The sequence below is a fragment of the Eptesicus fuscus genome, chromosome 4 (assembly GCF_027574615.1).
Source record: "Eptesicus fuscus isolate TK198812 chromosome 4, DD_ASM_mEF_20220401, whole genome shotgun sequence".
Classification (NCBI taxonomy): Eukaryota; Metazoa; Chordata; class Mammalia; order Chiroptera; family Vespertilionidae; genus Eptesicus; species Eptesicus fuscus.
Window position 1 is genome coordinate 96,509,036 of NC_072476.1, and position 13,228 is coordinate 96,522,263.

A 13,228-nucleotide genomic window follows, 5' to 3' on the forward strand; every position below is an offset into this window, starting at 1 on the left:
TGAAAGCAATCACAGACAATGCATGGCTGTGCTCCAAGGAAACTTTATTTAGAAAAACAGGTGGCAGAATCGATGGGGCTGGGAGTTGTTTCCAACCTCTGCTCTAACGAAATGAGTTCAAGGTATTGTCTTATTTGCGTTTTAATTCACAGAAGTTGATTTCTGTTTGGGCCTAACGTCCACTACCAAGTTAGCTATTGTGATGCATTTCATTCAAGAATATTCAGGAAAAGTGTACCAGGAAACAAACTCCATTGTTAAGTAGTGAATACTTGGGAACTCTTTAAGCAGGAACTCTCCCTCCCCCTTTTCCTGAGCGGCACCCAGCGGGACAAGCAGCGCGCTGGCTGGGAATCACGCTCCTTCTGCCTGGCATAAGCATAAGCTTTATGACCCTAGACCAGGTCATTAACCTCTCTGTGCCTCAGGTTATACATCCGTAAAATGGGGTGATGATAATACCTACCTGATTCCGAGTTGCTGACATTAAATAAAAGCAAGCATAGTGCCATGCATATAGTAAGTACGGGAGGTGCATGGTAACCTTCACAGGGACTGCTACCAGGACTGCTGTGCTTACCATTACTAGGACTGTTGCTACTATAGTATTAGTGCTGCTGCTGCTACCACCACCACAGAGGTTCATAAGTACAAGCCCATCCATGCACCAGGACTGAAGCCTTTCGACTTGATCAACCATCCACAGATGATCCTAGCAGCTGCTCACCTGGTGTCACTTTGGACTTGAACTTGTTGATAAGTATCCTAGGGAAGCTTTGACAGAATCTGCAGGGATTCTGATGTTGGAAGTGGGTATCTGTTGCTTCTCTGGGTTGGTAACTACTGTGGATGTGGCGTCGGTCACTCACATTCTTTGGACCTACTTAATGAAAGTACTCGTGTCCCGTGCACCTCACAGCGGGTAGAGATGAGCACATGGTGTCTTGTATAAGTTCTTCAGAAGGTGTGAAGTGCTGAGCAAATGTCAGCTAATGGCATTTCCTGAATGGTTGCTCTGTTTGCCTTATATCACACGTTTAATTTGATCAACGTGGTCTGACGTAATTCATAGTGTGGTTATAAGGATTAAGTGTGATCATACATGTGGAGTGCTTAATTCTACGTTAATGGAAACAGTTCCTGTTCAAGGTGTAGGTAGTGCTATTTTTTAAAAGAGATTTTTAAATTGATTTTTACAGAAAGAGGAAGGGAGAAGAAGAGAAAGGGAGAAACATTGATTGGTTGCTTCCCATACGCCCCTGACTGGGGATCAAACCTGCAACCTGGACATGTGCCCTGATCAGGAATCGAACCAGCAACCCTTCAATGCCCAACCAATAGGGTCACACCAGCCAGGGCAAGACTTTATGTAACTATTTTCTCTCTTTTCCGTGTCCAGCGCGGCTAGAGAGTGGGTCCAATTCCTGAGTAGAGGTGGCTGGGGATTGAGAAATAAAAGAAAGAGGCAAGACACAGAGAAAGAAAAGCTGGGGCCCGGTGGACTGCTACCCTCTTCTGATGGAGAGAGAGTGACCCAGAGCCGATGCAGCGTGTTTATTTTATATCCCAAATACCAGGAAGTCTCACCAAAGGTCAAGACAAAGGAGATTATTTGCATTCTTGAGTAGGTGCTGAGCACTCCTGGTGCTAGGCTGGATTTAGATATCAAAACCCACTTCCCCACACCACAGCGTGTTCCCAGGGCGTGGCTTTGCCGATGCCACTGGGTTCAGCTGACAATAATTAAAGAATGCCCATGTGCCTTCCCAGGGGGCCCTCTACAACTTTATGATCCAAATGGGGAGTTCACATGGATATGTCTAATGGATATGCAAACATATGTGACACGAGGGAAAGCCTGGTCAAGGCCACCTCATGTGCCGGGAACCCAGGGAAAGGGGATCACAGATAGCGGGACTTGTTGGCTGCATCAGGAGCAGTTTATTGAAGAAGGAACATCTGAGAAACTGATCAAACTCAACAGGGAAAGACAACGGGAGAACCTTTGAGGTGGCGAGGCTAAGGCTGGTTCAGCTGAGGTAAGGCAGGAAGTGAAGGTTTTTTAGTCCAGAAACAGTTATCTATAATCTGGCTCAAATGTAGGGTGTGTGTAGGGGTGTACTGACTGGGGAGGTAAATCGGGAACATATTGCGGGGGCCTTTATTGTGCCGTTGAAGCCTTTGTCTTGATTTGGGTGTGCTGGGAGTTTGTGAACAGAAGTAGTGGGACCAGCGGTGCCTTAGACAGATGTTTTCGTGCATGGGTATGTGTACCTGCTTAGACTTGATGTTCAGATTTTTCCTTTCCCGTTAAGTAGTGGGGTTGGTGTGGCTCAGAGGTGAGCACTCCAGCTTTAGCTGTAACAGAGCTGGCGTTTCCCGCTCAAGGTGATAACTGTTGGCTGGCAGGGGTGGTGGGAAGGCTGTGCTTGGGGGGTGAGTAATTTCAGGACTGACTCACGGCTTTTGCCAGTCTTGCCAGTCGAGGAACCGTGTTGCTCCCTGCTCCTCACCTGGGAGGGCATTGCCCTTTCTCCAGGGAAAATTCGTTTCTGCCTCTGCCACCAAAAATGCGAGAATTAGCAAGGTGGCAAGAACTGTGTCCAGTGTCTCCCAGCCCAGGAGAGGAACGGCTGCTGTAAGGACGAGGAACCTTCCTCGCCAGTTCTGTTGGCTTTTGTTTGCTGCCTGTTCAAGGTCAGGAAAATCGTATCTCTTTTAGTAACTATGCTTTTGAAAACTGTTCAAAGCCTGATACATTTCTTATCCAAAATGTATTCATTGCTTTTGGGAGTTTTATGGAGCAGAGAGAGCACATAAAGATCGAGAGGCCTTACATCGTCTTTAATTAGTTTTTTGTTTTGTTTTGTTTTGTTGTTAATTAGTAAGACTTTCTCAATCAGTATAGGGCTGGGAATGATACATTGCTTGTGTAACATGATCAACTTCTGGAATCTTTGACTTTTTAAAGCTGATGAAGGGTTATCAAAGGTAAGGGTTTTTTTTTGCTTGTTTGTATTTGAAGTTGAATTGGGGTAGAGGTAGATTTCTTAATGGTAATGCAAACACAGTATACCTAAAACGTTAAATCCGTATAAAGCTTGTTGCAATGTCTGTGCCCTCCCGACTCTGTAGTATTCACTGATCACAATAAAGAATTCTAGTTTCCAACATAATTTTTCCCCTAAAGAAGTTTCGAACTCATTCCTGTGAGAGTTGTATCCTTTGGAAATATGCCACCGATTGTATCACATCATTAGGAAAATAGGTTTGATGTGTACACGTTTGATTTACATGTTTTCAGGAGTACAAAGCTCTTTGAGACTTACTTTCCTAATTGTTTGATTTAAGCAAATATTAAAACTGGTTTGTACAGGTCATGGAGCCTCGCTCAGTCCCAATGTCCGCATCTACAAAGTGGAAGAATGTTCCCCACGCAGCCAGCCCTGTCAGGGTTTCTGTGGTCACGTGGTGTATGAAGTGAAGGATGGCTTTTGGTACCTCACACGCATGAACAAAAGAGGCCTCGAAATTCTGTGTGTGAAATCAACAGCAGGTCTTTGAAGGGTGAATAATAGAAATCTTCCTTTAAAAATGTATTCATGTCCTTAACATTATATTTTTATGGCTATTTTGGACTTTAAATATATATGCTTCTTAAAGGAATTGAGACATCTGTTGATTAACATCTATGAAGTCATTCAAAAAGGAAGGCAATATAAAATACCTGGTTAATGACAGTTATGAAGAGAAGAGAATGAAATTTAACTTTGCGCTTCCTGTCGGCCAAGGCAGAAGGGGGAGCACAGTGCATTGTCTACGCTTTTCCCTTTTTATCACTGTATTTTCAGTTTATCTCGCCTTATTCCCTCTGGCACAAGGTAGGGCATAAGTAAATTACAGTGTCATATAGGGTTGTCAGTTTACAAATTTATGGTCAAACAAAGCATGTCATTCTAGAGAGGTCCCCCCCCCCCCGCCCCAAAACCAAATTTGTAAAAAATTGAATCTCATTGATCCAGGTTAAGTGATATTGCCTAACGATGGATGATGGCAGAGTGCAATAAGAATCAGTTATGTGCCTGTCCCACGCCCTTGTCTAGCTTGTCCTCTCTCCGAGTGACAAATGGTATGTATTATTCTCCCAGGAGACAGAGGGTCTCCCCCTCACCCCGAGTGCTGACTGCCATGCCATCACCTGGCTCCATGACTTGCCGATACAGTGCCTCATCCGCATGGGTGACTTTTACCATCATTTTAGAGAAAAATGCCTTCTCCCGAAAGCCCTGGCTGGCCCCCACCAAACCCCATGGGCCTCTGAGTGGCAGGCTGGGGTCCCACCCCACCGCTCTCCCCGGGTCCTTGGTTGGTTTCTGTGAGATCTCTCAAGTAGCGAAAAGCATTGGAACCTCCAGGGTCCAAAGGTGATAAACTCACTCTATTTTCTTAATTAAATAAGCACAGCTTGAATGTCCCCACACTGTAGACAGGCGATGATTTCCAAGCTCGCTGCCACACCTCCTGTTTCCTTTATGCCGTGTTTATGAAATGATGGAAGGCGAGGTAATGTGCAGGGTGATCAGATTCATTAACACATACATGAATTCCTCTCTGTCCTTTCGTTGTAAATCACTCCCCTGTCCCGTGGCCCTTTATTTAGATTTTAAGCTGCAGAAGGTCAGGCTTGCCTGTAATTGAGTTTTGTGGAGGGCTTAGCATGCTCTGTTTGTTTTGTCTAGGCATTCTGAAATCTGACTTTTTTCAGGTTGTAGAGGAGGAAAGGTTTTTCTAATTTTTTTTTTTTTTTTGTAGAGTTAAATTACCTGAAACTAAATATACTTAATCCTGTCTCCAGGATGCAGACTTGGTCCTGTACCCATCTCTTCTTGTCCATTCTAAATCCTTCCAGGTCTCCCTGGCCTTTAAAATACTGTCTTGTAAAAAAAACAAAAGTCATTCAAAAATTAAGGCAATACACACACAACCACAACAAATAAAAGAGCGGCTTTATCGAGATATAATTCACCTACCATGCAGTTGAGCCCTTTAAAGTGTATGATTCAGTGGTTCACAGGTCCATACAACCATCACCACAGTGACCTTTGGAGCAGCATCACCTCCGAAAGAAACCCCGTCTTTCCAGCTGTTCCCTCCTCTCTGTCCCCATCCCTTTCACCAGCCCTAAGCAGCCACCACTCTACTTTCTGTCTGTAGGTTTCCGATTCTGGACATTTTATATGAATGAAATGAGATAATATGTAGCCTTTTGTAGCTGGTTTCTTTCACTTAGTGCAGTGGTCGGCAAACTGTGGCTCGAGAGCCACACACGGTTTGCCGCTCTGTTGACTAACGAGTTTGCCGACCACTGACCTAGACTCTCGATTCCAATAATTACAGGCTGTTGTTGTTCCTTGTGATTAAGCCCCTATCCCAGTGGTCGGCAAACTCATTAGTCAACAGAGCAGCAAACCGCGGCTCTCGAGCTGCATGTGGCTCGTGAGCCGCAGTTTGCCGACCACTGACTTAGTGTAATGTCCTCAAGGCTCATCCATGTTGTAGTATGTATCCGTGCTTGATTCCTTATTTATTTATTTTATTTTTATTGCTTTCCGAGAGGGAGGGAAAGGGAAAGATAGAAACATCAATGATGATGAGAGTGAAACATTGATCGGCTGCTTCCTGCATGCCCCTATCGGGGATCAAGCCCAGAACTCGGGCATGTGCCCTGACCGGGAATTAAACCAGTGCCGTTTTGGTGCATGGGACGATGCCCAACCAACTGAGCCACACCGGCCAAGACTGTTTTTTTGTTTTTTGCTTTTTAATGGCTGGGTAACATTTCATGATGTACATGACATCAAATATACCCAGTTTCCAGTTGTGCTGTTGCCAGTAAGGGGTCCTTCTGTGGCGGAGTCGGACCATGGTCATCCCTTGCCTCCAAGCCCTTACCTCGAAAACAATGGCCATGGAGGCTGAGCCTTGTCCACCATCAGCCCAGGTCCCTCCCCACCTCCCATGTTCACCCTCAGACGGACTGCGGGGCAGGCCAGGTTCTTTCCCTGGCTCTCAGCGCTTATTCGAGCTGTGTTCTCTGTGGGGAATGGCCCATCCGCTCAAGCACTGAATAGTACTTGTAAGAGCTCAAACTCTGGGTCGGACTTGGGTTTTTTCCTCTCCTTAGTATTTCCTCGCCTATATTCCCAAGGAAGTTCATTCTAATCTTTACTATGTTTTGTATTAGGCTTTCTACTATATATAAGTAGTGATGTTTGGTGTGCCCATCACCATCCTAAATTCAGGGTCCCTGGAAACAAAATTCTGCCCCTCTGAGGTTGTGCAGTGTATAGAGGCAGGGGGTTATGGGAAATCTAAAACTGTAAAAGAAATTAAGTCTAAAAAAAACCCACTATGGATCCCTGGCCGGTAGCTCAGTTGGTGGGAGCATGGTCCCATACACCAGGAAGGTTGTGAGTTCGATCCCCAGTCAGAGCACATACCTGGGTTGTAGGTTAGGTCTTCAGTCGAGCGCTTGTGGGAGTCAACCAACTGATGTCTCTCTTTCTCTCTCACCCCTCCCCCCCTCTCCATCTTCCTTTCTCCTCTCTCCCTCGTTCTTCTTCCTCCCTCTCTCCCATTCTCTCTCTCTCTAAAATCAATAAACATATCCTTAGGTGAGGATTTATAATGCTATGGAGACAGTAAAAGGATTAGTGGCTAGTAGCAGTTGGAGGGTAGAGATGAATAGGCAGAGCATGGTGAGTTTTTAGGGCAGTGAAACCACTCTGAATGAAACCCTAACAGTGGCTCTATGTCATGTTACAGTCGCCCAAACCTAGAATGTAATGTCCACTATGGACTTAGCTAAGGTGATAACCATGTAGGTTTATCAGTTACACGACAAATGTACCATTCTGGTGGGGGGTGTTGATTAAAGAAAAAAAAAAATCTACACCCCCCCCCCAAGCATGAATTATGGACCTTTGCATGCAGAGGTGTTTATTAATTTAGTATCCAGTAAATGGATTAAGACCAGACTCCTGTGACTATAATTGCCCTGGCTTATGGCTGTTATTTCCAAAATTCACCCTAATTTTCGCCATCAAAACTTCACTGTTAGTACCTGCAGGCAGTCTTTGTGGGAGCCAGCTCAGCTCGGGACAGGGACTTACCAGGGAGCACTCTGAAGTTTCAAAGGGCATCGTGCCTTTAAGTTTGTGGCTTGTCCCGTCTCCAGCTGGGTCATCTTTGAACACTAAATTCACCAGAAGAGAAAGTGGGAACTCCAGAGAGAACCACCAGTGGAAATACAGGGTTAGCCCCCTCACGATGGCAGCATGGGTTGCCCCTGGCAACACTCTGCCTATAGACCCCCCCTTCCCCTGGCTTCGTTTCTGTGAAAGGGCAGAAACACAATCGCAGTGGGCGCCTGGAAGGAGTGGCCACTCTCAGTGGCTCTCTCCCTCCCCTCCAGCCCCTCCCTGGGCCATATGAAATCCTACAACCACACCACACTAATTAGCCCGAGAATGGAAGGGGTTGTCATGGCAACCGAGCACTTTTTAAAGCACAGGAATGGTGTTCATTATTGTTCAGTGTCTTTAGCTGTGGCGAAAAGGTCAGTGTGGCCGTTGTTTTCCATATGAATTTTGGCCCCGGAGCCAAACAGAGTGGAATGTTCCTCGGAGACACGGGATGATGGTAAGTGCGGCTGCACTTTTTGGATGGGGCGTCCCTTTAGCAATCCATTTCAGAATGTTTTGATAACTAGTGCCAAACTGAGGAATTGTGTGGACTTTGTTAGAGAGAGATTGGAAGAAAAGAAGCAAGGGAAACGGTATGGGTCAGGAATGGTGAAAGCTTGAAGGAGATTATTTTAAAAGTTTTGGAGCATCAAATGATTACATGCTAAGTTAGGAGGTTTCTCTGGTTATGACTTTAACAAAGTTGACTAAGTCTGGTGCTTTATTCGGGGTTTGTTTTATACTAGCGCTATACTAGTCTTTGCTGCTGGTCAGATTATGTTACCAAATAAATGTAGCAAGCATTTTAGCCACGTATCTTCAGGGCAGCTGCCTCTCTCCATTGTTAATTCAAATAGTAAGGAAGAACAGTAATCAAGGGTAACTTTGTTTTCTTACTTTTACGCTTTTCCACTTTTCTAAGGATATTTGAAATAATCAAGACTAGAAACCTCTGAGGCACAATTCTTGGGATGTTTGCCCTAACTTGTTGGCTATCTATCCCCGGGGAGAATACTGCTGAGTTAAGACAATTTGACCGGTGTTTGCAGAAGAAGTTTAAGTGTAAGTCAGCCCGCTGGAGAGGATGACAGCTATTCCGTCAAAAGCTGGAAGGGAGATTGGCACAGCATTCTTTAAGTTTATGTGTTGCTAGTTTGGGACGCGTACAGAATTACATGGCTTTCAGCCTAATTTTGTGTTAATGACCAACTGACTACGTTTCTGTGGTTCTCAAATGTGAGCCACTTTCCATATTTTGCACTTTTAACCAATGCACTTCTAGCCCATGGCACTATTTTTCAGCCATTTTATACACGGTTGTGTAGGATAACAAACTTCAGATTAATGGAAGGGAATGCATATTGGAATTAAAAAGCGAATCACTGCCCACAGAGCTGTGAATGGGAAGTGGCCTACTTTTGGGCTTTACTCTGAAAGACTTTATTGTCCTGTGAGCAATGCCAGTTTGTTTGGAAACTGAATGGATAAGAGAATACATTTCAGAATGTTCAGTCTTGGTTTGATTTCCTCTGTCTTTAATTTGCATGTCCTGGGATTCAGTTGTTTAGTCATCATGGTATGGAGCTCTCCATAAATGGGGTATTTGACTGGAAATTGAGACAATTAAAGTTCTTTTTTGTCTCTTTTCTCCACTCCCATTCCTTCCCTCCTCCTCACTGGGTCACTGTATTTATTAGCTAAAAATGTCCTCAAATGCTTTGAAATTGAAGTTTAAAAAGTAAGTAAAGTGATATTTGTATGACACTTTGGATTCTTTGGAAAACATAGAATTAAATATGGTGGTACATTTATGATACTTGTAAAACAATCAAAAATTGAAATATGGTTATTAATATCAAGGAATCATTGGTATCTTTTAAGGTATGATAATGTTGTTGCGATATGAGAAAATGATAATGATATGTTTACAAGCGAGGCAGTGTGATATCTGGGACTTGCTTCAAAAAAAATCCAAGGGTAGGAGTAAGTGGGTTCCCGGATGGGCATGATTGACAGGGGCTGATGGTTGTTGAAGCAAAGAGATGGGTCCCTGGGGGTGGGAGTCACTTTCTGAAGGTTGTTGTTTGTTTGTTTGTTTGTTTGTTTGTTTGTTTGTTTGTTTTTGGTGTAGGTTCAGTGTGTGGGGTGGGTGGGTGTGGGTGTGTATCACAGTGGTGGGGTGGCCTTGTTAACTTTATCTCTCACCTTCCGCGTGTTTTAGATGCCAGACCAGTTTGACCAGGCAGTTGTGCTAAACCAGCTGCGGTACTCGGGGATGCTGGAGACAGTGAGGATCCGCAAGGCGGGATATGCCGTCCGGAGACCCTTTCAGGACTTTTACAAGAGGCAAGACAGAGCGGAATAAATCCACTTTCTTCTCAAAGGGATTGGGAAGAGAGGGAGTGCAGTAAAAGGTGACACCGGCCCTTTTGGCCCCTTTCCGTTGCAGGTATAAAGTGCTGATGCAGAACGTGGCTGTGCCCGAGGACATCCGAGGGAAGTGCACGGCCTTGCTGCAGCTCTACGACTCCTCCCACAGTGAGTGGCAGCTGGGGAAGACCAAGGTAAAGCCACAGAGAAGGAACAGCCGCCCCCCACACACACACCCCTCCCCCCTCCCCCACCTGAGCCCCAAGCTCCGTGTCCTATGGTCCTGCTGGCCTCTTGTTTTTTGCGTTGGAAAGATATGGTTGGGATCATGCCCAATTTAATCTTTTGTCTTCCAAACAGTATTTACTGGAAGTCCTTGGCTTTTCAGGGATTCTGTTTTTCTTAGGGCACACCTTGAAACGTTGGGCCCAAGTGTTTCTGTGTTTGTGTTCTCTCAGGCAGCCAGCAGACTTTTGCTGCTGGGCAGCTCGGTGCCTGGGACGTGCTGGGCAGCCCCATGTCTGAGAAGATGCCTGCCTTCTTGCTAGGTTCTCGTATGGGGGGGGGGGGGTGGCAGAGTGAGCTCTGGTCTCTCTTTTGTTTTCAATTGAATTTATTGGGGTGACATCTATAATAATAAAAGCGTAATAGGCTAATTAGACTGCACAGCCGAACGACCTTCTGGACGAAGCCCGGGCTGCGAGGGCCGAGCCCCTTGCACGAATTTCGTGCATCAGGCCTCTAGTTGGTTAATAAAATTATACAGGTTTCAGTATACAGTTCTACAATACATCATCTGTATTGTATTGTGTGTTTACCACCCCGAGTCAAGTCTCCTTCCATCACCATTTATCTCCCTTTTCCCTTCTTCTGCCTCCCCTCACCTCCCTTCTCTTCCTTTTCTTATAAAGGCACTAATCCATCATGGGGCCTCACCCTCCTGAACTTAATTACTTCTTCAAGGTCCTGCCTCCAAATACCATCACTTTGAGCCTTAGGGCTTTAGCATAAGATGCTGGTGGGGACACAGACATGCAGTCCATCATAACATTGACCAGTGTGGGAGCAATAACAGGTATTTGGGCATCACCTCAGGGCCACTCAGCAAGGGAAAGTATATAATGGACATTCTCTTCTGCTCTTGAGTTATTTTGACTGGCCAGGGATTTAAGGTCCAAGCATCTAATAGGGTAGAGATGGTGTGCAGAGGTATTGTCTTAGTGACCTATTGCTGTGAAACAAATGGCTACAAACATTGATTATCTCAGTACCTGTGGGTCAGGGGTCCAGGCACGCTACTGGCGGCTCCCCTCAGGGCCTCCAGGCCGCAGTCAGAATTCCTTCCAGGGCTGCCTTTGCCTCTGGATTATACAGGTTTCAGTGTACAATTCTGCAATACATCACGTGGTGCCAGATTCCACTTCTTTGCAGTTGGGGGAGTGAGGTTCCCGCTTGCTTTCCGGCTGCCGCCTACGGCTGCTCTCTGCTTCTAGACACCCCCCTCCCCAAGTTCTTGACCACATGACCCCTTCCCCAACCCTTCTACGATGGAGTCTTATGTAAGGGGACATAGTCACAGAAATGACTTCCCATCACCTTTGCCATGTTCTGTGGGCTAGAGGAAGTCACTGGGGGTCACCTCGCGGTGTGTCCTCACAGGTTTATGGGTCTCTCTACCTAGAATTCTGCTCCCCCGCCTAATTTATCCAACTCATTCTTCAGTTACCAACTGAGATGTAGATTTTGACAGGAATCCTTTCTGACAATCTTCGGGTACCCCATCCCAAAAGCTCACCCCAAAACTGGGTGAAGCCCCTCCTCTGTCATCTCACCACATCCCATTTTTGGCCCTGTTGTAATCTCTTGTCATCGCCTGTGGATTTCTCTGCAGTTCCCCAATGGAGAGTGCAGAGTTACTTGTTTGTTCTACACACTGCACATCGTAGGATTCCATCAGTGGCACAGGGATGCCATACGTCTAATCACTCAAGGAAGGCTTTCTAAAGAAGATGGCGCAGGGGCAGCTCTAGGCAGTATAATATAGTCTGCTTTGATTTTTTTTTTTTTAACCAGAAAGATATTCTACTCTCTACTACAAACGGATATCCTCCTCCCGTCTCACTGCTTTATATAGCGTAGTAGCATCAGAGATCACGATGACTCAGCCAGCCAGTAACAGTCCCTGCTCAGCTCTGAGGACTCAGTGTAGCTTCACTTACAACTTTCCTTATGGGAACCCGGCCCAAGCCAGGCATGGGAGCCGGCATAGCACAGGGGACACGGAGACATAAAGACATGGGCATGGCCCTCAGTTCACTGTGTTGCTGGGAGAGCAGACATCCACATACAAGTGAAGAGTCATCCTTTAAGGAATGAGAACACAGGTTCCCCAGAGGAGAGCTCCCCGTGGGTTGACATGATCAGGGAAGCAGTCAAAAAGTGGAGTCTTCAAAGAAGACTTAAGTTGTGATTGGTAAAACACCGGAAGAAGAAGTAGGAAGGAAGCTTATCAATTCACAGGAAGTTGGGAAGGAAATGTAAACAGAGCATGTGAATTGTGTACACTAAGTAGCTTTGACCTTAACCGACCACCATGTGACTTAATAAATACGACTAGTGTGTGTGTCGGTCCGTGTTGCCGCCAGAATGTCTTTGCATTTAAAGCCTCGAACCTCTGATGAGCATCGGGATTTTCTGGTCATTTCTGCAATTATAGGAAGCAGACTTTATAAAAAACTACTTAGGAGCGTTACTTGTGGTGGCTTTACACTTGCCGGGGAACCCAGGGCAGGAGTAGGTAAGGCCGTGGGTCACAGGTGGTCGGATTCTTGAGTTCCTTTTTCGGCCCAATGTCTGGGAGCAGGCAGAGCAGAGTCTGGGAAAATGTGCCATCAAGAGGACATAATGCATCATGACAGACCAGGATGAACCACAGGAGCGTACATGTAAAAAGCATGCGTGAGAGAGGCTGTCATTCGGCTCCCTCTCCCAACCAACATGCCCTCATGCTGACCGTTCATAGAAAAGCATACAAATATTTGGCTCTAATTTCTTTAGGGTACTTCTTATTCGTGCATTAAACCTGAAATTGCATAATTAAAAGGTATCTTGATTGAGGGATTATTTTCTTCCCAAAAATATTTTTTTCAGAAGTTATTAAAGTTACTTGAGAAACAGCTGTGCAAAAAAGAGGCTCTCTGATCCCTCCCCCGCGCTCCCCGTGAAAGCAGGCCGCAACTCTCCCGTGTGAAAGTGTCCTCCCTATACCAGGAGGATGACGGCATCCTTATCACCAGAGGCGGGAGTCGAGGCTGAGAAGGCTGCAGGGAGAAAGTAGTTACTTCATCAGTTTGCTGCCCCAAACACAAACCCCTTTGCTTTGTCTAATCGTCATGAGTAATTGTCTCTGTGCCTGAAACTGGCGTCTAAGCTGCCTGCTCTGGTCACTTCGGGGCCCATTTCTGTGAGACCTCCATGTGGACGTAATTATATTTGTTTTTTTCTCCTGTTAATCTGTCTAGAGTCAGTTTAATTGTTAGATCAGCCAAAAGAACAAGGGAGGATAGCGAGGAAAATTTTTCCTTCTTGACTGTATAAATACTGAATCATTTTGA

At 45.6% G+C, this 13,228-nt stretch overlaps 1 protein-coding gene across 1 annotated transcript in view; it reads left to right on the forward strand.

The window, feature by feature from the left end:
* The window catches only part of MYO10 (myosin X), a 207,344-nt gene that overhangs the window by 159,734 nt on the left and 34,382 nt on the right, over nucleotides 1–13,228 (forward strand). Inside the window, exons 20-21 of the mRNA XM_008151670.3 lie at nucleotides 9,466–9,590; nucleotides 9,694–9,808. Coding sequence (XP_008149892.2) covers nucleotides 9,466–9,590; nucleotides 9,694–9,808 — 240 coding nt within the window. The remainder of the gene's footprint in view (nucleotides 1–9,465; nucleotides 9,591–9,693; nucleotides 9,809–13,228) is intronic.